The 25,068-nt window shown below is 38.7% G+C and overlaps 1 protein-coding gene across 1 annotated transcript in view; it reads left to right on the top strand.

The window, feature by feature from the left end:
• The window catches only part of Jak2 (Janus kinase 2), a 64,928-nt gene extending 55,451 nt beyond the window's left edge, over nt 1-9,477 (top strand). The window contains exons 20-25 of the mRNA XM_027406441.2: nt 600-789; nt 1,309-1,433; nt 1,595-1,767; nt 5,610-5,727; nt 6,849-6,962; nt 8,132-9,477. Of these exons, the coding sequence (XP_027262242.1) occupies nt 600-789; nt 1,309-1,433; nt 1,595-1,767; nt 5,610-5,727; nt 6,849-6,962; nt 8,132-8,239 (828 nt within the window). The 3' untranslated portion in view covers nt 8,240-9,477. The remainder of the gene's footprint in view (nt 1-599; nt 790-1,308; nt 1,434-1,594; nt 1,768-5,609; nt 5,728-6,848; nt 6,963-8,131) is intronic.
• Nucleotides 9,478-25,068: the final 15,591 nt, after the last annotated feature.

Raw genomic sequence — 25,068 nt, 5'->3', positions numbered from 1 at the left:
TGAACCCAGGTCCTCTGAAAGAACAGCCAGTGCTCTTAACCATGGGGTCATCTCTCCATTCTTAAGTCAAGCAGACTCTATTAGTTTGTATTTGTCTGTATAATGAAAAGTACCATGTTCTGACTGGATGACCTTAACAGGCATTTATTCACAGTTCTAGGGGCTGAAAAGTGGAGGGTCAGAGTTCTGGCAGAGGGTACCACCTTTGTGGCCATTTCATCTTATCACTCTGTATAAGTATACTCCAAATACAATCATAGTAGGGATTAGGCCTCCTTGTAGAAATTTGCTCAGTCCATAGCAATTCCTATTCACTGATAGCAATATCAAGGTGCACTGAGAGAAAGTGAGATAAAGGAATAGTCTATAATTCAGTCTATAATTTTTCAGCCTGTAATTCATCTCAAAGAAGTTGTTTATAGGTATACTGCCCAGTTTTTAAAATAACACTTCCATTTCTTTCGTCAAAAGTTCTCTAACATAAACCAAGAATTCTTCCTACTAATTCTAGCTTCCATGTACTTCCTGTATACTTAGAAGTCAATAGTAAGTTGTTTTGAAGGCTTTTGGCTTCCATCCTAATGTCACATGTTGTTTAGGGTAATTTTGGGAGTGTGGAGATGTGCCGATATGACCCTCTACAGGACAACACTGGGGAGGTGGTGGCTGTTAAAAAGCTCCAGCACAGCACTGAAGAGCATCTCAGAGACTTTGAAAGGGAAATTGAAATCCTGAAATCCTTGCAGCATGACAACATTGTAAAGTACAAGGGAGTGTGCTACAGTGCTGGTATGTTGCCCATTGAAACCTGCCTTAACTTCACAGTATGTCTTTCACATCCTGGGTGGTAGAAACATACAGTTGTCAAAGATTTGTCAGTGCACAGAGAGAGAGATGCTTGGAGAGTGTGCGGGAGATCATGGACTATAACTACTTCAGTGTTTTCTCACCACTTCTTAAAAATATGTCAACTTTTTTAAAAACAAAATTAATTTCCTTATGTAGTCTATTAAAATGTTTTTGAATTAGATACTTTTTACAGTTGAGAAAAATTATCAACTTATTTGGATTTTCACAAATTATTAAAAGAGGCTAAAGAATAAATATTTCTGATGCTTCTTTCAAAAACTTTTGTATTGAAAAGCCTGTATTCTTAAATACCATATCATCTTAAATTTTTAATAAAATTTTATCATCATGGACCCAGATTTGGTATATACTTAAATAATTTACATGTAGTTTTTTGCTAGTATTTAATCAGTAAGATATATCATGATAAACTATTGTGTTCTTTTTGTATATTAAAAGGTCGACGCAACCTAAGATTAATTATGGAATATTTGCCATATGGAAGTTTACGAGACTATCTCCAAAAACATAAAGAACGGATAGATCACAAAAAACTTCTGCAGTACACATCTCAGATATGCAAGGTACCTAACATCCTAAATGTCTGTTATGGGAGCAGTAAACATGGTGAACTAACTCAAAAGTCATAAAACTTGTCCTTAACTAATACAGAAAACTTGTAGAATACAGTCATGTAAATTATGTTCATATAACTACTGAAAGAAAAAATGTATTTTATCCATAGGGCATGGAGTATCTTGGTACAAAAAGGTATATCCACAGGGATCTGGCAACAAGAAACATACTGGTAGAAAATGAGAACAGAGTTAAAATAGGAGATTTTGGATTAACCAAAGTCTTGCCACAGGACAAAGAATACTACAAAGTAAAAGAACCAGGTGAAAGTCCCATATTCTGGTGAGTAAGCATTTTTCAGTATAATAAAGTGAAATTTTAGAGAACTTGCTTCAAACTTTATTTTTATTATTATTTAATATATAATATTTAATAACATTCAGTTTAGCACTACTTCTTGTAACAGCAATATTTATCATATGCTTTGTGTTGGGTTAAATATATTTCATGTATTATCTCCAATAATGTTTTCTAACAAAACAGCAGGTGGTTGTGAGCTGATGGAGGTGCTGGGAATTGAACTTGGGTCATCTGGAAGAGTGGTATGTGTTCTCAGCTGCTTAGCCATCTTTCCAACCTCTCAGGAATATTTATTACAACCCATGGAGAATATTATGTAGAATATCTGTAGTATTATGATTACTACAGATCCAACAGTCCTAGCCTGAAAAACCCAAAATCAAATGCACTGAAGCCTGAAGCACATTAGGCACTGAAAAATATTCAGCGCTTCAGATTTGGAGTAGGGAAGCTTAACTGATGGGCATTTATGTCCCCTAATCTGAAAACTTCTAAAACCTGAAGCACTTCTGTTCTCAGACATTTCTTATAAGGTCTGTTCTACCTGTAGCTCCATTTTAAGCAGGAGGAGACTTAACTATAAATATAAGTTTAATAACTTGCCCAAGGTGTCTTTACTGATAAATTATAGCTTTGGGATTCAAACTCAGTTTGATCCTTGAATTTGCACTTTTAAACTTTCTAAACCGTGATTATGTTATAATCTGGCATTAATTAAATACTGGATTTGTAAATTTGGAGTTAGAAGTAATTTTTTATTTTTAATTAAAGTTGTCAGGAACATTCATAACTCATTTTACTTATTTATATATTTTATTTTATTTAAATTCTTTAATTACTACTCATATTTACATATCCATCCCCCCACCCTCCCATCCCCCCATGTTCCCCACCAACCCTGCCCAACCCATCCCCCAACCTCCCCAAGGAGAGAGAGGCCCTCCACCAGGGACCTTCAAAGTCTGTCATATTGTTTGGGGGAGCCCAGCTGTATCTGGGCTGCAATAGTATCCTCCCATAGGGAGTGGGCTCCCAAAGTCCATTTGTGCTCTAGGGATAAAGACTGGCTCCACTGTTAGAGGTCCCATAGACTGTCTTGGCCTCCTAGCTGCCACCCACATTCAAAGGGCTTGGTTCAGTCCAATGCTGTTTCCCCAGCTTTATGACTAGGGTCTCCATGCTCTCACTAGGCTTGATAGAGGGAGACAGTACAGGTTTGGAGAGAGGTCTGGCACAGGGGAAATGTTAGAGGATCCACAGGGATGACCCCAACTAAGAATCCAAGCAGTGGTGGAGAAAATGCCATTGATGTCCTTCCCCTATAATGAGATTGGTGTCTACCTTGGTTACCATTCCTAGGGCCTTCATCCAGTAGCTGTTTGAAGCAGAAACAGGCACCCACAGCTAAGCACTGAACCATACCCCTGGAATCCAATTGTGGAGAGGGAGGAGGGATGAGCAAAGGAGCCAAGACAGTGCTGCAGAAACCCGCAGAAACAGTTAAATATTTTATTAACATGTATTAATTACAACAATAGATTTCATAACATTTTTCATACATTCATGGAGCATTTTCAATCACCTTGACTCTCTTTTGCCTTGATCTCATTCCCATTGACCTGTTTCCTATTCCCAGCTAGCTGCCATTATGGGGTCAGCTGCTTCTTTTTTGCAGTGACCCAGGGAATTGAATTAGGCTTGCTTATGGGAGCATTGGCAAGTGCTTATACTTTCCCACAGCTACACCGCTTAAGAAAACACCTCTTTCAGACATTTGGAATTAGTAACTGAATATAAATATCATGAAGGGGTGGGACCCTATAAGCTCCCCTCTACTCTAATGATAGAATATTGGCAGGCCCAGTTTTATGCATATAATCACAGCTGCTATGAGTTTAGGAGAACAGTTAATTGTACCTGTATGGAGTTGACACTGCTGCACTAGTAAACATACTTTGTCTGGCTGATCAATATGGTTGCACACAGGCTATGACAATTATCCCACAGCTACCTGGAAAATACTTTCTGACATGTTCTGTCACCATGGTGTGTGGTATCAGGTGTAAGATCTTAACATGCTGTTCTGCATACCTTGTTTTTTATGTGTTAGATAGATACTATTGGTTCCATTGAAATGTACTTTGGTGAAAAGTTTTGTGGTTTTGGTTTGTTTGTTTGTTTGGTGTGGTTTGGGTTTTTTTGTTCGTTTTTTTTTTTTTTTTTTTCCCTTAGGGGAGTTGTTTTTGAGACTGGGTCTCACTGTGTATCCTTTGCTGGCCTAGAACTTGTTATATAAACTGCACTGGTTTCAAATTCTACCTCTGGAGTTTAGAGATAAAAGGTGTGTGCTACCACCCTGGCTGATGCAGTTTCAATGTGTTCATTTAGGAAGCATTTTGTGTTCTAGGAATGCCATGGTGAGCTTGTCGTGGTTTTTATATGTTTACAAAAAAACTTTCTTGTTTATTTGTCTGCTGAAGTAATACTATTAAAATAATGCTGTTAGAATCAAATATTAAAGGATGATATTTAAAATTTTCATTAAATATAATTTGATGTCTGACCTGAAATTTAGAAAGAGTAATATAAACAGTACAACTGTCAGTTTATAAATACTTCCTAAGATTCATCAAGTTCTTTAAAATATATAGATCAACTTGCTATAAATTCATGGATCATCCCAGTTGCTGTTAGTTCAGAAAGAACCATAGTTTAAAAATTTTGAAATAAATTATTTCACATAAGAGTAAGTTATAATGGTATTATGAGTATGTTTTTAAATTTTTTAAAATATATTTTTACATTGCAGTTTCAGTTCCCCCTCCCTCCTCTCCTCCTGCTCCCCCAATGCCCCCCCCTCGCATCTGCTCCTCAAAGAGAGTAAGACCTCCCCTAGGAAGTCTAATAAATTTGTCCCATCATCTCATTGAGGCAAGACCAAGGCACCTCTCCACCCCCCACACCCTTGTGTCTAGGCTGAGCAAGGTATCTCTCCATATAGAATGGACTCCACTAAATCAGTTTGTGCATTAGTGTTTGATCTTGGACCCACTGCACTGGCCTCATATATTGTCCCAGTCACACCATTGTCACCTATATTAAGGGAGTCTTGTAGGGAGAGACCCTGGATACCTGTACTGCTCACCACACCCATTTGGGCATGGTCACAGGTACATAGAGGGGTAGGATAAACAGCAAGGAGGAGAGGGGCTCACCCTCTCTAGGGTTCAGACCAGGTCTTGGAGGCATCTGGAATTGGCCTTCTCAGAAAGCCAATCTGGTTATCGGCTCCTTGTGTGAATTTGGTACCAGGTTTTCTGATTTGTCAGGGGTACCCACCACTCAACATTTATCATACTCATCACAGAGAAAAACAGCATAGCAAAAGCAGCACTGGAAAGCTCTGTGGAGCAAATCACAAGCTTGCAAAGGCCCTATCCCTTCAGCAGTGAAGACAGCAGTGTGTATATAATGTCTATCAGGGAAGTGTGGTAGAACCTCAGGGGTCAGGGGCTTTGCGGTAAGTAGTTTCATAGGCACTATCTGCCTGGTCTATAAAAAAATCCCAAACTCCAAGAAGATAAGCACATACCCAAATAAGTCACATTGCTTGTGTAAATAGCATGGTAAGCCACGCCCCACTCCTGAAATTTAAGTTCCCAGTGCCAGCCAAGACTCAGCATTGCAAAGGAGCCCAGCTTGCCGTGTACGTGGATGCCTTTCTGTATCCCCTGGGAGAGTTTGTCATTTGCTTTTTTCTCCTTCAGTATGATGAGTTGTTACATCAAATAACTCATCTTTTAAATGATTTCCATCTATTGCAGGTATGCTCCAGAATCCCTGACAGAGAGCAAGTTTTCTGTTGCCTCGGATGTGTGGAGCTTTGGCGTAGTTCTGTATGAGCTTTTCACATACATTGAGAAGAGTAAAAGTCCACCAGTGGTCAGTGTGCTTTTTAATTGTTTAACTGCCCCCCAGGCTCTTTCTATTGATCAACTTTTGTTTTAAGCACAAGAAGGCATTATGCAAAGAAGAATAACATACCTAGGGCCTATTCTAGAATCTCTTCTTTTTATTTGGAGACAATATTCAACAATACCATAAACTTACTAAATTCAGTGTATTCTCTTGGCCATGTCTCTGTGACTGTAACAAAATATTTGGCACTGAGTACTTCACAAAGAAAAGGGCTTATGTAGCTCACAGTTGATTGAAAGGCCAGTTTCAAGCAATGACCCTTTGGGTTCATCACAACATGGCAAATAAGCAGAAAAGATGCCATGTCAAGGCTTGAGATGGAGAGCCATGAGGGCCAGGATTCCTCTTCCTGTGAAGCAGCTTGTTCTCACAGGAACTAGAATACCCAGGGAGACTAGCATTGATCTCTCATAGAGTCCTCCATTCCAGCACTGCCAGGGACCAGGCCTCCAGGACCCCTCTCAATGGCTTTAAGTACAGTGAGTATGCACCTGTACTCTGGGAGCATCACACAACCTAAAACAAACTTTTGGAAGTAACCTCTACTGTTCATTATAGGCTTCTTTTAATATATGAAAGTATGAAAAAAATAAAAAATCATCTTAATGAAATTACTCAGTTAACCATTTTAATACTGTGACATTTTCCTATGTACTTTTCTATCCTATTAATTATTACATTGTGTGTATTTATTTTACTTTATCAGTAATTACTTACTGAAAATATGATTTTAAGTGCCCAATAGTATTCTGTCATACAGTTGCATATTTCTGAATAATCGTCTGCATTTTTTTATCATGTGTAGTTTTACTTCTGGCTGTCATGTTAGAAGAAAAGTGTAGTTGTCAGACATTATGAGTTAGTAAGTCGCTTTTAATCGTTTCAGAGGAAAAGATATATCAGGTTATATCTTCACAGTAGTTACAGTTAGGCATGAGTAGTTTGCTGTATTCACCATTATATTTTCAATGAAATTATACCAACTTAATATAAAAATGGTTATATCTCTTTTATCTTAATTTGCATTTCTGTTGTTAGTATAATATGTTTATTTATCAAGTCATTAAAATGGGTTTATATTTCAGGAATTTATGCGAATGATTGGCAATGATAAACAAGGACAGATGATTGTGTTCCATTTGATAGAGCTTCTGAAGAATAATGGAAGATTACCGAGACCAGAGGGGTGCCCGGATGAGGTAATGATTCTTAATTCATTGATTTTTTTGTGTGTATGTATGGTGTGTGTGTGTGTGTGTATGTATGGTGTGTGTGTCTGTTTGTGTGTGTGTGTGTGAGTGTGTGTGTGTGTATGGTGTGTGTGTGTGTGTGTGTGTGTGTGTGTGTGTGTGTGTGTGTGTATGTGTATGTATGTGTGTGTGTGTGTATGTGTGTGTGTGTGTGTGTGTGTATGGTGTGTGTGTGTGTGTGTGTGTGTGTGTGTGTGTGTGTGTGTGTGTGTGTATGTATGTGTGTGTGTGTGTATGTGTGTGTGTGTGTGTGTGTGTGTGTGTGTGTGTGTATGTATGTGTGTGTGTGTGTGTGTTGTGTGTGTGTGTATGTATGTGTGTGTGTGTGTGTGTGTGTGGTGTGTGTGTGTGTGTGTGTGTGTGTGTGTGTGTGTGTGTGTGTGTGTGTGTGCAGGCACACATATCCCAGTGCCCATTGAGAGCAAAGGAAAGCTTTCCCGGCTTGGTTCTTGCTTTCCTGCTGTTGTCTCTGTGTTGTTTCTCATGCTGCACTGTGCACTCCAGGCTGCTTGGTCCTCACTATTTCCCTGGTGATTTTCTTGTCTCTGCCTTTTGTTCTGTTGTAGGAGTACTGGAATTAAAGATGAGTGCTGTTGTGCCTGGCTTTTGTGTTATCCCTGATAACAAAGGGATTGACTCTTGGTTATCAGGCTTCCATGTCCGTTTTTATTTTTTGTTTTTATTTTTTTTAAATCACTGAGCCATCTCCCTGATCCAACAATTTTATTTATTTATTTATTTATTTATTTATTTATTATATATACAGCATTCTGCTTCCATGTATATCTGCACACTAGAAGAGGGCACCAAATTTCATAATGGATGGTTGTGAGCCACCATGTGGTTGCTGGGAACTGAACTCAAGACCTCTGGAAGAGCAGCCAGTGCTCTTAACCTCTGAGCCATCTCTCCAGCCCAACAACAATTTTTTTAATACACAGTAATTATCCATTTTCTTTTTTGTTTTATTGAAAGTATATACAAATGATGTGTTTCAAAGCATAACCATAGCATTATTACTGGTTTAGGTACATTAGCTGAGATTTCCATATTCATATCATCCTTTCATTAGCATGATACTTTGTGTTCATTCTAATTTAACTTTTTCACTTAACTAGATTTACATGATCATGACAGAATGCTGGAACAACAATGTCAATCAGCGACCCTCTTTCAGGGACCTAGCACTTCGGGTGGATCAAATCCGGGACAGTTTGGCTGCGTGAATGAGATGGCCTTTACTCAGAGACCAAGTAGACTTCCAGAATCAGAGCAAAGCTCTGTAGCCACATTGTCATGGACCCTTATCCACACATCCTTATAATGCTAGCCAGAAGAAAGTGTGAGGCTGTCTGCTCAGAACTTTGGAAATTTTGTGGATTCTTTTCCATGCACCATCTGTAAAAGACACAGCTAAAAAGTCTTGCAAGATGCTTGTGAAGAGCTGCGTGAGCTCACTGTGCAGTCATTGCATCTCCTCCTCCGGCAAAAGAAGAAAATAGACATTTTCAACTCAGCATTTTGAAAAAATGAAACACTTATAATGTAAATTTTGCAGTGTTAGAGACACACAGAATGTACTTGTACAGTTTTTACCATGTGGAGTGTACAATACTTTGGCATCTTGTGTGATTTACACGAGGGCTGGTGTTTATTAATGTTTTCTAATTTTTCCATAGTTGATCTATAGTAACTTCATGATACAAATTAAAATGCTCAGAAAATTGAATAAATACCTTTTCTTTGTTGCTCTTCTATGCTGCTGTGTCAGGGCTTATAGTTCCATATCACTGTAAATATTTTTCAAAGCAAAGGAACAAAAGTCTAGTTTTATTTGTATAGGAAATCTCCCTAACCCTAAAGAATTTTGAAATGGAACAATCTTACAAAGACATAGCACAATCTATTTTCTTATTTGTTTTCCTTGTGTCTGTTTATGGTAAATGTGTTTTTATGTAGAACTGTCTCCAACTTTTTCTATGACTATAGTGAATAGTATTCTTTTATATTTTTTGAGATTAAAAATGCCAGAAATACTTTCCTCTCTTAAACTGTTAACTGCCAACAAGACATTGAAATTCCTAAAACCTGTCATTATATATTAAATTGAAGCATAAGCCATAAATAATTTGTAAAATGTACAAACTCTTTATGATGCATAATGGGTGAGAATATGGCCAAAGACTGTGTGAGGGTTTTCCATGCTTGCTATTCAGTGGTAGGAGAAATGTCCCTTCATCAAAGTCTCCCACGTGGATAGGAAGGAAGGGAGAAGTCAGGGAGCAGGTGCTTGCTCATTCTGTTCAAGAACGCCAGAAAATTTGTAATGTACATCTTTACAAGAGGAGAGACCATACATATTTTCAAAGTATGAGTAATTGTTATCTACTTTAGTGCTGCTCCATTTTAGACAATGTCATGTCAAAAATAAAGATTTTGTGTGTTATTTATACAAGATTTTAAATATTTGGTAATTTATTTAAAAAATTCTCTATTTCCAGTGGTGTATACTATGTTTTAACTTGTTTGTTTTGCTGAAGAAGGATAGCAGGAAATGCTCCTCACATTATTTTAGGCATTGTAGTAGTTACCAGATACAGAAACCATCTATGGTGGTGAGACTAATAGGCTTTGTTTTTTTAAAATCCTAATATTTTAATGGAAGTTATATATATTTTATGTAATTTTTAAGGACATCTCAAGAACTTACATATGTAATACAGTTGATATCAATTCTGCAGCTCTTCAGATGAAAGTGATATATCTTATAATATGGTTGATTTAGAATTTTTATAGTAAAATTTAACAGATTTTTCATAAAGGTCCATATTTTGCTTTTTTTAAAAAAATAGTGATAGAAACTACATTATGTTAAGCTTTTAAAACAATATTTGAATTTTGACCTTTAAAGAATCCCCTATACATTTTCTTAATATTGTAGAATGTGATGGCAATCTTACTGTAAAATTGTTAGTTAAGAGGATTCATTTTCATTGAGAGTTCATATTTTTTAAAAAAATTTTTTAGACTTTTTGTGTTTTTTTATTTAAATTAGAAATAACCTTGCTTCACAAGTTAATCCCAGATTCCTCTTCCTCCCTCCCCTCCTTCCCGACCCCCACCTCCCCCCATCATACATATAAAGAAAGTACTCCCATACTTAGCTACTTGGTTCCACATGAGGAACAAATATCAGTTACAGTAAAATGTTTCTTCAAGTTACTATTTCTTAGAAATTAAAAAAAAAGTTTCCTCAGGTTTCTATAGTTACATAAATATTTGATGGGGCTGTTCTATAATCATTAAGTAAATAATTCCATATTATCATGGGTACTTGCTTTAGAAGATAGTTATGTCTCTATGCTATTTGTATATGCTGCTAGTTGCACAAACTTTACTCTGGAGGAGTACCCTGATTACAGCCCAGGGTTTCAGCTTTAAAGTTAAGTGAAAATTTTTACAGCTGTAACTTCTGATAAATTAAGTGTAACACGAATTCTAATAGATCTTAATAATAAAAATCCAGAGTTAGATATTGGGGTAAATACTGAAACATCAGAGAAGTAAGGGAACCAGCCACAAGAGAGACCTCTTATCTCTACTGAATCCTCAGACCAAAGGGGTGATCTTGTCCCTACAAATCCTCAGACTGAATGCCATGAGCTCCCGTCACCTCCCGCCTTGTATTCCTCTCTCTGCTCGGCCTTATCACTCTTGTCTCCACCCTCCTAGGGTTGGGATTAAAAACATGTGACTCCCAAGTACTGAGATTAAAGGTGTGTGCCACCACTGCCTGGCCTCTATGGCTACCTAGTGGCTAGCTCCACACTCTGATCTTCAGACGAGCTTTATTTGTTAAAGCACAAACAAAGTATCACCTAAACTTTATTAAGTAATAGAGATGAGGAAATACCTAGATTTCTATATCTGGGGAGCCATCCTCCCTGGGGTTAGCCATATGTTCCACGTGTTAGAATATTAATTACTTCTTTGGACTATTAGCATGTTCCCACAAAATTGGAAGATTGCTACAAAAGTATTATATTTTCCTTTATGTAGTCACCCAACCAACCACAGTTGTACATATAGATGGAAATGTTTTTCACCAAAAAATTAAATGAATGGTATTTTTTATTTAATTTAAGTTTTTATTGGGCAGTGGTATATCACAGTGATGGAGCACTATAGTTTTGAATTTGATTGCCCTTACCTTATGACTTCAGGTGTTGAATTTTCTTTCCAGTGTATACATTGGCCATTTGTACTTTATGTTGTGAGAACTGTCTATTTGGTTAATCTACCTGGATAATTATTGACTGGATAATTTGTTTTCTGGTGTTTATTTTTTTTAGTTGTCTTGGATATTAATCTCATCAAATAGCTGACAAAGATTTTCTCCTACTCTGTAGACTGTCTCTGAATTATTTTGAATTGACTTGTGCAGCTTAGAAAAAGGGATTTGTTTTCATAGTTTTACTCCTGGGTATCTAGTTTTATCAGCACCTGAGTTGAAGAATCTCCCCCCCCCCCATGCTTTTGCTAACTTTTTGTTTTGTTTTTTTTCAGACAGGGTTTCTCTATGACTTTGGAAGCTGTCCTGGAACTAGCTCTTGTAGACCAGGCTGGTCTCAAACTCACAGAGATCCACCTGCCTCTGCCTCTGCCTCCCAAGTGCTGGGACTAAAGGCGTGCACCGTCATCACCCAGCGCTAACTTTCTTAAAGATCAGAGTGCTGTTACTGTCTCTGGTATAATTTGGAATTAGGTATTGTAACATCTCCAGTATTTGGTGAAGGAAGATTGCATTGACTCTGTAGATCACATTTGGTAATTTGTCAGTTTTCACAATAATTCTTAAGCTCCATGAACATAATAAACTCTACTATTTTCTTAATTTCTACAATCCTTATAGTTTTAATTGTAAAGGACTTTAATATCTTTGATAAGGTTTGTTTAGTTTAGTTTTTGAGGGTATTAAAAGGAGATTGGTGGCCGAATTATTTTTTAAGCAAATTTCTTACTTGTGTATGAGAAACTGCTGACTTTTATGTGTTAATTTTATGTCTTGCTGAATTGTTTATTAGAGATAAGGTTCTTGATGAAATCTGTTTTGATCATATATTCTGCACACAGGGTATTTTATTTCTATCCCTGTTACTACTGTATTATTTCTATCTCTTTATTCTGCTGGCTAAGTGCTTGAGTATTATAAGCTTTACTCTAGAATAGGAGTGGGAACTGATGCCTTGTCTTATTTCTGATTTTAGAGAAAGTGCTGGCAGTTTCTCCCTGTATAAACTATAAATATATTGCCTTTCATAGTAAGGCATGATAGCTCTGTTTCTGGTTTCTTTGGGACTTTTATTATGAAAAGATGTTGAATTTTGACAAGGGCTTTTTCGCCACCTATTGTTTTTTATGATTATTTTTATGTGTATGAGTATTTGCCTACATATGCATGTACCACATGTCCCTGGTGCCCCCAGGGGAAGGAAGAGGGAGTCATGTCCCCTAGAACTGGAGTTATAGACAGTCGTGTGTTGACATGTGGGAACTGGGAACCGAACCTGGATTCTCTGTAAGGGCAGCAAATGGTCTTAACCACTGAGCAATCTCTCCAGATCCTATGTTGTGATTTTGAAAAATATTTTACTAATTGAGAACTTTATACAATGTATTTTGATTCTCTTCACCCCAAGCCTCCCTTTACCCACCTTTCCTCAATCAAGTACAGTTTGTGTTGCCCAAATACATTTGGGAATAGGGCCTGCAATGGATGTGCTTGGCCTGCCAGTGGCCACATCATTAAAGAAAGTTGACTCTTCCTCTCTCAGTAGTTATCAAATGTCGTGGCTTCTCATCTAGTAGTGAAAATATCATCCCCACCTCTGCCAGGATTTTGTCAGGCCTGAGCTTGTGCAAGCTTTAAAAATTACTGTGAGTTCATAGGTGCCACTGACCTACTGTGTTTGGGAGAACACTTTTCTTAAAATCGCCTTCCATTTCTGGCTCTTAAAAATCTCTCCAACCCCTCTACTGCATAGTCCCCTGAGCCTTGAGGGTGAGGGAGTGATGCATACATCTCATTTAGGGTTGATCACTCAACATTCTCTTATTCTGTGCATATTGAGCAGTTGGTGGTTTCTATGTTACTGTTGTCTATAGTAAGAAGAAACTTTTCTGAAGAGGTCCGAGAGATGTACTGTTCTGTGCAGGTAACAAAAATTATTAGAAGTCATTTTAATACTATGTCCCTTTAGCAGAATAGTAGTAGTAGGTTCCCTACTAGGACCTAAGACCTATCTAACCACATGTTCTTGGTACCATTAGTGTGCCATTAAGGAGTTCTGTCTCATGGAGTGGAACTTAGTTCCAACCAGGAAGTGGTTGCTCCCATAACTTTTGTACCACTAATGTACCAGTGGGCTTATCTTGTCAGGCCAGTTGTTTTTATAGTTTGTAGGATTCACAGTGGGGTGAGACTGATGATTCTTTTTTCTGGTAGCATGGATATCACCTTCCAGAACTATGAAACTTAGTCAGTAGGGATAAAGATTTTGGGGACCCAAAATCGCCCAATCTGTAGGACAGGGACTTGCTGGGAGCAAGTTGCCATTCCATCTGTAAGGGAACCCAGGCAGGCTGCCAATCTGTAGGGAGACTTGGTTTTGGACCAAGTTGATCTCCATGGGGCTAGCCATCTGAAATTCCAAATAGGACCCTAGTCTGTGTTACTGTGCTGTCTGTCCAAGTTTCACATTTGTACTGTGTGCTTGTTAAACATCTCTTTCTGGCCCTCATGCCCACGCACGTGGCATGCATGGGTCAGGGGTCTTTTCTTGCCCTGAGCACGTGGCGTGCGGGACAGGAGTTCCTCTGCCATGTGCCATGGGTTAGAGTGTGCTGCGGCAGAGTCCCCTGAGGCTACTGCTCTGAACTCCAACCATTGCTGTGGCCCTCACAGCTGAGCCTGGCCAGCGCAGATGAGTCTGTCTTTCCATCCTCACCTGCCGGTCTGTGAGACATGCGAAGTGGGGCTCTCTCTGCCCCAACTGCCATCCTGCCATGGGTCCTGGCTTGTGGCGGGAGTTTCCCTGCCCTGAGCACATGGCTTGCAAGGCCACTGTTTGCCTGGCTGCCTGGCCTTCTCTGTGCTCCACACACGTGGTATGCAGGGAAACCTGGGGTCTTTTTCCCACCCCTGAATTGGCAGAGGGTCTGGGATTGCCAGCACACCCCCCCTCCCCCCAGGTCTCTGCCCTGAGCACATGGAGCTGGGGCAGGTGAACCATCTGGCCTGTTCTGGACATTCTAAAGAAACCGCCTTAAAGTTATTAAAAACTATAAAAGGGACTTTGATAAGAGTTTTTATGTTGACTGAGAAATGAGAGAAAATGTAGGAGACTAAAGTAATAAAGAGAAAAAGGGAAAGAGAAATTTGTCTAAGAATGTCTAAGGAAATCAGAGGAATGATAAAAAATTATAGAGGGTTAAAGCAAGTCATAGAAGGTCAGAGGAAAGTTGTCAAAGGTCAGAGAAAAGGTTGTGAAAAGTCAGAGAAAATGTAAACTGTTATGGTTTCTCATGTCTACAAATAGTAAATTTTAAAATTTGGTAATATAAGTTAAAATTTTAACCATATTAAGTTAATTCTGTTTTAAAAGTTCTGTTTGTTTCTCAAGAAAATTATGTATGCTTGTTTTAAAATGTTCTGTTTCCTGGTATAACCTAAGTTCTGTTACAGCTAAAACAAATGGTGCAGGTCACCGCCATTTTGTAGCCAGCGACATGGCAAGCTGGTCACATGGCTGACTGGTAGCCATTTTGCTGAAGTTGAAAAAAGATACTCGAACCACCATCTTGACTAAAGATGACTGCATGGAAATTAGAGGTACCATCTTAGAAACAAGTTTTTCAGTTAAGATTTAAAATGTTAATGTGTCTATATATTACAGAAAGACATTAAGGGATTTTAAATTTCTTTTTAAAACTAGCTTTTTAAATGTTTATATTTTTTAAATGTCTTTTTTATTAATGTTTGTACTCAAAGAGCTTCAATTTAGAATCATTTTTAAGCAAAGCCTGACAATGTAAAGTTCTTTTTTTATAAAAGCTGCTAATCTATTATAAGATGTTACAGTTTATGTTTTCAGAAGTTAAGTTTAGGGTGTTGGTGGCGAACACCTTTAATCCCAGCACTCGGGAGGCAGAGGTAGGCAGAGTTCAAGGCCAGCCTGGTCGACCGAGGGAATTCCAGGACAGGCTCCAAAGCCACAGAGAAACCCTGTCTCAGAAAAAAGTTTAAGCAAGCAGCTAAAATGTGTAGCTACTGTTTAAGGAATATAAGGTAACTCTATGCAGTTTTAGATTCACTGTGCTAAGTTTCAAATATTTTACTAAGTTAAAACCAGTTATAGTCAGACTGAAAATTAATCAATTACAGAAATAAGACCTTAGGTAGCCACCTGTGTGCTTAATGTATGCTTAAGGCAAGTAACTAAAACAGACAGACAGATCTCTAATGCTTCAGAGACCTGCAGAATGGCATTTAAAATGGTGTTTTAAAAGTTTATAATATCAGACTGCCAGATCCTGACAGTAACCCAAAGTCTCCAAAGAAGATTATGAGGCACCCCAGTTCTTGCACCTGGATGATGACGATGCTGACCAGTGAGCAAGATGCTCAAATGTGACATTAGCTGCCTGCCAGAACCTGGCCAAGACTGTGGACAAAGCTTCTGGACACTGGAAAATTGATTGTACCCCTGTGCCTAGACAAAACAAGGTCAGTCTATTCCATGTCCATCTTCCACAGAGAGAGAGAGAAAAAAAAAAAAACTCACCTTATAGGCCTGGCGAAGATTGCTGTTCTTTGATACTTCTGCCTCCAATGCTAATGGAGAGACTTGGGTATGGCTAACTGTATATGGACTGGCTTCTAACTGGCTTCTGTTGCTTTTTAATAGATTCAGAAACTGTATAAAATATACCCTTCTCAGATCTCTGAAATATTAATGGTTGTCAGCTTGACAGCATCAGGCAGTCAGATCCATTATAGACTAACTATAGTCAGCATGTTATCTGATAAACTAATCACTATTTACTGTTCAGGCACAAACTCAAGGTTTTTAGGTTTATTCTGGTTGTCATCTAAATATAAACTTAAGGGGCTTTTCATCAGGCCAAAGGCACCTCTGTCCAATCCATACCTGGTTCTCTGGACAGAAGAAAAATGTATATGCTTCTAGCCCAAATCTGTAGTTTTTGCTAGGCTCAAAATTATAAATATGTTCCTGCTGTTTGAACAGATCTAGATAGCTGCTTTTTCTGCACTGTGGGCTTTAGTAAATAAGTTTTAATGTCTGTTCCTAATTTAAACATATCTTAAACAGGTTTCTGCTTCTGGCAGACACATCTGAGTATATCAGTTGCTGACTACAGGCTGTTCCTAAGTAGACTTCGAGCCCTGGACTTGCTGTGGATGTGAACCAGTCCAGCTGATGTGGACACCCCCTGTCTCTGCAACAGAGTCTGCCAACCAGAAGCTCCTGATGGATTCCCCATTGCCTAAATTCCCTTTTTTTTTTTTTTTTTTTTTTTTTGCTTTTGACTAGCATTTCAGCCTTCTTGGGTCCCTAACTTCATCCCAAAGTCAGGAGGAAGTAGCTTGGGAAAGAATACATTGCCCATTTTCCCTGGTTGAAATGCTAAGTCAGTAGGAACTCCCTTGCATGGGGACGCCAATATCTCTCACTCCCTGATGGTGATGCTGGAGAGACAGCAATTCCATGATTGAAATCTCCAAAAAAGAAAATGGGGGAATGAAGGGACCAGCTCCCCATTTTGGCAGCCATAACAGCCGAACATGTGCTTGTCTGACCTTGCCTTGGTCACTAGGAGGTCAGATGCCTGCCTCATGGCAAGGAACCAATCAGAAGTTAGCTGGTGGTGCTATGTTTTATGGCTCTGGGTGTGCTTTTCGGACAAGTGCACAGCAATGACTCGCAGAGCATAGCAACCACCCTGGGAGGGCCTATGGGCCATAACAACCAGTTGACCAATCAACACAGGGCAAACCCTCCAAGCCTGGAGCCACACCAATCCTGAGTCTGTGCATACCCCTAGACACTCCCCTTACGCTGCCCTATAAGATCTCTATGCAGATGCTTCGAGCTGTCTTTCCTAGCCATCTGCCATGATGGGTGGATGAAAGACCCAAGCTAACATGGGGGTTAGCTCATTAAACAACTATAATAAAGCCTCCTGCAGTTTGCATCAAAAAAATTGATGTAGAAATACAAACATTTGAAAATATAGATTAAGGCAATTCATGACAGCCATGCCAGCACTACAGAAAATACTTAAGAAATGAATATTATACGAAAAGAAACACAAAGTCTCATCCATGAGAACACAGAAAAAAATAGATTTCATGAGAGGAATAGATGATCAGAGGAGCTGGGAGGAGCTCATCATTTCCAACACACAGAAAAATTTCAATACTAATAGGATAGGAAGGGAAGAATTATCAAGAACCCAACCAGCCAGAACAGCAGCCAACAAAACCATAGGAAATAGCAGACCCTTCTAAAAATAACAGTAAGTGCAAATGGCTTCAACTTATCAACTAAAAAATGAATACCACATTAAAAGACAAGATCCAACTATGTGTCATCTCAAAGACATCTTACTGTCCAAGATAAGAAAAACTAAGTGTATGGAAAGCAATCTACAAAGCAAACAGAAGCCATAAGCAAGCTAATACAACTCTCACATCTGATGAAGTAGATTTTGAACGAAAACTAATTAGAAGAGAGAAGAACAATATATATGTATTTTTTTAAAAATGGAACAAGTTATCAAAAAGATATGAGAATTTGTATTGATGTAACCAAACCTTGTAGTTTCTAGTTTCATAAAACAAACACTAAAAGGCATGAAAAATCAGGTATGTCCAGGTACGATTGAATATTTTGGTTGCCATTCTCACCTTTGGATAGGTCTCCTAAACTAAAATCTGGCAAAGATATAAACTATACCACAAATAAACTGGATTTAACAGAGATTTACAGAATATTTCATATAACAGATAGGTACTATAGGTTCTCAGTGGTAATAGAACTTTCTCTAAAGTCAATCATGACTGACTATGAAGACAGCCTGTACGAATGCAAAGCAATTAAAAATAATTCCTTCTATCTTAGCATGCAATGGTAGAATAAAACAAGGTATTAACAGCAAGAGAAAACACAGAAACTACACAAATATATGAAGATCAAATAGTACAGATTCTTATGAATAGTGGAGATTTTTAAATTCTTCAATTCGGATACAAATCAGCACAACCCACCAAAAAAGTTGTAAGAGGAAGTTTTCTAAGTACTCACATTTTAAAAGAAGTCAGAGAAAGTTCAACTCAGTGACACACCTCAAAATTCTAGAAGAGGAAGAAGCCAAGCCCAAATGCAGCATCCAGTGAGATAAAAGTCAGAGCAGAAATTAAGGAAACAGATTAACAGAACAATGCCTAGACAAATTTATGTCTTGAAGAGAGAAACAAGATTGACAACCCCCTGGTCAAACGAATCAAAAGACAAAATGGAATTGGAGATGAAAATGAAGTTGCACAATGAACTGTAAGGAAATAAGGAAGATCACTAAGGAAAATTTACTTTCTAACATACTGGAAAATCTAGAAAAATCAATAAATTCTCAAACATATATGAGTTACCCAAATTCACAATGCTTGTTATGGGACCAAAGAGTAATTAAGTGTCACTTCAAAGGGAAGTCCCAAACTGAACATTCAGTGCTAATTTCAACAAGCTTTTAAAAGAGACCTAGTACAAATAATTTCCAAGCAAACTATTCCATAAAATAGAAAGTAAAAAACACTACCAAACTCATTCTTCAAAGCTAGGACTTTCCTAGGAAACAGCCAAGAGTGCCAAAAGTAGATAAAACAACACAAAAAGAACTATAGGGCAATCTCCCTGATGAACACACACACAAGCTTCTCAATAAAACATACAGGCAAATTGATTTCAGGACTACAGTAAGAAGAGCCTAAATCATGTCCAAGTTGTTTTAATCTGAGGGACAAGGTTTTGTTGAACATATGCAAATCAGTAAATGCAATATATAAGTAGACTTAAGAACAGAAATCACTTGATCCTCTCAATAGATGAAGAAAGGGTCTTGACAAAGCTCAACATTCCTTCTTGGTGGAAGTCCAAAAGAAATTAGAAATTGAATAAATATATCTCAACACAATCAAAGTTCTATATAATGTATACCTAATATTATATAAAATTAGAGAACACAAAAAACATTTCCTTTAAAATCTGGAATGAGACAAATCTTCCCCCAACTGGTATTCATTGTAGTACTTGAAGTCTTAGCTAGAACAAATAAGACCAGAGAAAGAAATAAAAAGGATATAAATAGGAAAGGAACAAAATTAAATAGTGTCTATTTGTTTATGTCATTATACTAAACTTAAAAGAATTTATCGTCTCCACAAGGTAAGTCTAAGATCTGGTAAATGTCCCCAGGAAAAGTTGCATGACTCAAAACAATAATATATAGACCAGTGGCTTTTCTATACACCAACAATAAGTTGGTGCAGAAAGAAATGAAAAATATCCATTCATAATCGCTTCACAAAAATAAAGATATTCATGAATAAATCTAGTGGGAGGGGTTAAAGATCTCTGCAATGAAATCTTTAAGGTACTAAAAATGGGAATTGAAGAAGACACTAGATTATGGAAATATCTGTGCTTCTGGCTTGACAGAATTAATATAGTGAAGGTGGCAACAGTATCAAAAGTAGTTGCTACTTCAATGCAATCACCATCAAAATCTCAAAAACATTCCTCACAGAACTAGGGAGAAACTGACATTCATATGGAAACACAAAGTTAAAAGAGCACTGTTGGATAGCACAGTGCCTAATGTCAAATCATACCACAGAGCAACAGTAACAAAAACAGCATGGCACTGGCACAAACCAGACACGTATACCAAGGAACAGAACAAAGAACCCAGAAATAAGTCCTATAAGCACTGTTTTCAACAAAGGTGCAAAAACTTACACTGGGAAAAAATACAGCCTTTTTCAACAAATGGTGCTGAGAAAACTGGGTATTTGTATGCAGAAGAATGAAATTAGATCCATATCTCTCACTCTTCACAAATATCAGTTCCAAATGGATCAAGGACTTAACTATAAACCCTAATTACTGTAGCTGCTAGAGAAAACACATCAAGATTCAGGCATAAGCAAAAGGATAGTGGTAGTACAGTGAATAACCCAAGAATCTATACATGGCAAATTAAAAAGGTTTGCACAGCAAAGAAACTAGCAGTGTAGTGAAAAGACAGCATACATAATAAGGGAGAAACTTCACAGCTGTATACTTCTTTGACAGATATACAAACTGCAATGGTTAAACACCACAAACCCACAAATCTTTGAATCAATAAATAGGCTACTAGACATGTCTCAAAAGAAGAAACAAAGTGAACAATAAATAGTTTTTAAAGGTGTTCAACATCTTTAGCCATTAGGAAAATGCTAAGTAAAACTACATTGTGATTCTATTTCATTCCTACCAGAATGGCTAATGTCACAAAAGCAAGTGACAATGAGTACTCACAAGGATGTGGGTAAAGAGGAGCCTGGATTCACTATTAGTGGAAATATAGATGGATGCAACCACTGTGGAAATCAATATGGATGTTTCTCAAAAAAATTTTTTTAGAAAGAACAACCAGTATGTGAGGTGGTGCATGGCTTTAATCCCAGCACTGGGGAGGCAGAATCAGGCAGACATCTATGAATTTGAAGCCAGTCTGGTCTACAGAGTGAGTTCCACGCCAGCCAGCACTCCATAGTGAGACCCTGTCTGGAAACAAACAAACAAACAACAACAACAAAACCAACAACCATGTGAGCCAGTGATATCACTCAACAACCATGTGAGCTAGTGATATCACTCCTAGGTATATAACTAAAGGATTCAGAGACAACATCTCAGAGATTCTTGCACCTCCATACTTACACCTTCACTGTTCACCGTGGCTAGGAAGTGGAGCTGGCCTAGGTGGTCATTGACAAGTGAATGGACTAAGTAAATGTGGTACATATATATATACACAATGGAATTTTATTCAACTATCAAGAAAAATAAAATTATAACATTTTCAAGAAAACGTGTAAGGTTGTGAATTGTTATGCTAAACAAAGCAACCCAGACTATTGTTTCTTTTCCTCTATAGAACCATGACCATATACTTTGAATGCTACTTTTAAAAATAAAATAATTATTTTTTGAAAAACTTCAGGAATTTCTGCTTCCCTCAGCTAGCATTTTTCCCCACTGGGTTCTTTTTTTTATTCATTTAAATTAGAAAAAGTTTGTTTTACATGTTAATCCAAGTTCCCTCTCCCTCCCCTCCATTCCTGCCCCATACTGACCTCCTCTCCCATTCCCTTTCTGCTCCCCAGCGGATGAGGCCTTCCGTGGGGATCTTCACAGTCTGTCATATCATTTGGAGTAGGGCCTAAACCCTCCCTCATGTGTCTAGGCTGAGAGAGCAACCCTCTATGTGTAGTGGGCTCCCAAAGTCCATTTGTGTACTAGGGATAAATACTGGTCCACTACAAGAGGTCCCATAGATTGCCCAGACCGCCAAATCAACATCCAGTTTCAGGGGGGCTGGGTCAGTCCTATGCTGGTTTCCCAGTTATCAGTCTGGGGTCCATGAGCTCCCCCTTGTTCAGGTCAGATGTTTCTGTGGTTTTCTCCCACCTGGTCTTGACCCCTTTGCTCATCACTCCTCCCTCTCTGCAACTTGATTCCAGGAGTTCTGCTCAGTGTTTAGCTTTGGGTGTCTGCTTCTGCTTCCATCAATTACTGAATGAAGGCTCTAGAATGGCATATAAGGTAGTCATGAATCTCATTATCATAGAAGGACATTTAAGGTAGCCTGTACACTATTGCTTAGATTGCCAGTTGGTGTCATCCTTGTAGATCTCTGGAGATCTCCCTAGTGCCAAGTTTCTGTTTAAACCTATAATGGCTCCCTCTATTATGATATCTCTTTTCTTGCTCTCCTCTATTCACCCCCAACTCAATCTTCCTGCTCCCTCATGTCCTTTCCCCTCCTCTTCTCTCCTTCTCTTTCTCCTAACTCCCCCCCCCCCGCACAAACTCCCAATTAGCTCAGGAGATCTTGTGCCCTTTTCCTTCTCCCCCAGCTAGCATTTTGACTATAAGATTTCTTTTCAAGTGATTCTCCTTCACCCAGCACCAGTGAGCAGGCTGGGAAGTGCAGGGGCCCTTCTCCAGTATCTGCTTGCTGTGTGAGTCAAAGACCTCCCTTCTTTAACATTTAGCCAGTGCCAGACTGTGAGCCTCTGCAGTTTGGCGAGCCTTTTCTTTTCCTCTTTTGCTTACAGCATTGCTAGGGATGGGGGCCACTCTGTCCCTCCCTACTGTAACACCCATTTCCTTAACAAATCTAAAGTTTTGTCCAGATCTAAATGTAAATTTTCACCTAAATCTTTGTGGACCTATTCAACCATGACATAAATTTGTATCAAAATTGGTAGTTCTCTCTATTCACAAAAGTAACTAAATGCAGGCTCTACTCTGAAAGCAGTAGAAAACCAAAACATTTTTCAAATGCATAGGAAATGTAGATTTGTGTGGAAAAGAGGTTTTGTTCTAAGACATACAGCAGTCAAAGAGGAATAAAAATATTCCACTGAGCATAATATTATAGGGCACACTTGGGAAGAAAACTAAAGAAGATTTTGGATGTCGCTTACCTGTAGTGATATTTTGTTTGTAAGCTAACAAAGCTTGCCTGAAGATCAGAGTATAGAGCTAAGCCACTAGTTAGACTCACTGAACCACTAGATGGCCACACACCTAAGCCACTAGTTAGCCATATAGGTCAGGCAGTGGTGGTCACACCTTTAATCCCAGCACTCAGGAGACAGAGTCAGATGGATCTCTGTGAGTTCAAGGCCACCCTGGGATACACGAGAGTGAATCAGTCTAAAAGAGAAACAAAGATCACACCTTCAATACCAGCACTAGAGAAGAATATAAGGTAGGAGCTCAGTGCAGTCTCAGGGCAGTCTGAGGTTTTGGTGGAAAGCACTGCAATTACTCTGAGGACAGGATCATTCCCCCCTCCCCCTTTGGTCTTGTTCTTGGTAGAGGTGAGAACTCTCTAGTGACTTGGCTGCTTTGCTTTTCTGATCTTTGGCCTGGACCCCAATATCTGTCTCTGGTTTTTTTTTTTTTTTTATTTGTGCTACACTTACCCATCAATTACTGGGAAAGGATTCTATTCTGAAAACTTCAAATTAAGTTTTTCTCAACTTTGTATCATTAAAATTATTTCACACAGGGCTGGCCAGATGGCTCAGCAGGAAAAGAGCATGAATAAAACTCCGGGCCCTAAAAATGTAGCCACTACTATTACCATACAATAGCTTCTCTGAGAGGTAATGTTAGTTGCTTCAAGTTGCTGAGACAAACTGGTTAGTTTATGGAAATGAGCATAGCAGTTATGGATACAAATATGTGTATTATATAGAAAGAATTATAAGGTTCCATAATCCATTTAAATGCAGCTTAAGAATTTTCAGTCACAATGACAAACCCCGAATAGGTAATTTCCAAATGTCTGCATAGATTGTGGCACTTATAGTAACATCACCTTTAAGATATATATGACGATCGTTAGCTGGTGTCACCTTTGTAGATCTCCAGACATTTCCCTAGTGCCTGATTTCTCTGTAAACCAAAAATATTTCCCTCTATTATGTTATCTCCATTCTTGTTATCATCTATTCTTCCTCTGACTCACCCTTTCTGCTCCCTCATGACCTCTGCATCCCTCCTCTTCTCCCCTTCTCATTCTCATAGCTCCCTCCCCCCTCTTCCCATTCTCCCAATTTGCTCAGCAGATCTTGACCCTCTCCCCTTCTCTAGGGGACTATGTATGTTTCTCTTAGGGTCCTCCTTGTTTTTTAGCTTCTTTGGCAGTGTGGGTTGTAGGCTGGTAATCCTTTGCTCTATGTCTAAAATCTGCATATGAGTGAGTACATACCATGTTTGTCTTTTTGCGATTGGGTTACCTTGCTCAGAATGGTTTCTTCTAGATCCATCCATTTTCCTGCAAATTTCAAGATTCCAACGGAGGAGAGGCTACCTTAAGTGCCCTCCCCTGATTATGAGATTGATGACTGACTTATATGCCATCCTATAGCCTTCATCCAGCGGCTGGTGGAAGTAGAAGCAGACACCCACAGCTAATAACTGAACTGAACTGGAACCCAGATGCAGAGAAGGATGAGTGAAGAGCACAGGGGTCCAGACCAGGCTGGTGAAACCCACAGAAACAGCTGACCTGAACATCCAGGAACTCTTGCTTCCCAGACTGATAGATGGGATACCAGCATGGGACTGATCCAGACCCCAGGAACATGGGTTTCTGTGAGGAAACCTCAGAAATCTACGGGACCTCCTGTAGAAGTTCAGTACTTATCCCAAGCATAGGTGTTGGCTTTGGGAGCCTAATCCACATAGAGGAATACTCCCTGAGCCAAGACACACAGGGGTGGGCCTAGGTCCTATCTCAAAGGATACAATAGACACTGATGACACCCTGTGGAAGGCCTCACCATCCAGGGGGAGCAGAAAGATATGTGATAGGTAGGGTTTTAGTTGGGGGGGTGGTAGGGGAGGACGGGTGGGAGAAGGGAACTGGGATTGTCATGTAAATCAATCCTGTTTCTAATTCAAATAAAAAAGTCGGAAAAAAATATGACAAAAAGGAGTCACTAAATACCAAGATGTCTGTCACCACCATAAGGCACTGTCCATGGCTCTTATGGTCGTTCACTGCTCCAATGTAGTTCACAATCTAGCATAACTTACAAGCATCACTTCAAGAATAAATGAGTGGTAAATTAGACTTAGCAAGTATTTGTTAAGCTAGCATAGTTTCTACGATGGTTTGTACATCTCAG

This window comes from Cricetulus griseus, chromosome 3 (assembly GCF_003668045.3).
Source record: "Cricetulus griseus strain 17A/GY chromosome 3, alternate assembly CriGri-PICRH-1.0, whole genome shotgun sequence".
Taxonomy (NCBI): Eukaryota; Metazoa; Chordata; class Mammalia; order Rodentia; family Cricetidae; genus Cricetulus; species Cricetulus griseus.
The sequence above is the reverse complement of the archived record's forward strand: the minus strand, read 5'-3'. Positions and strand labels throughout refer to the sequence as shown.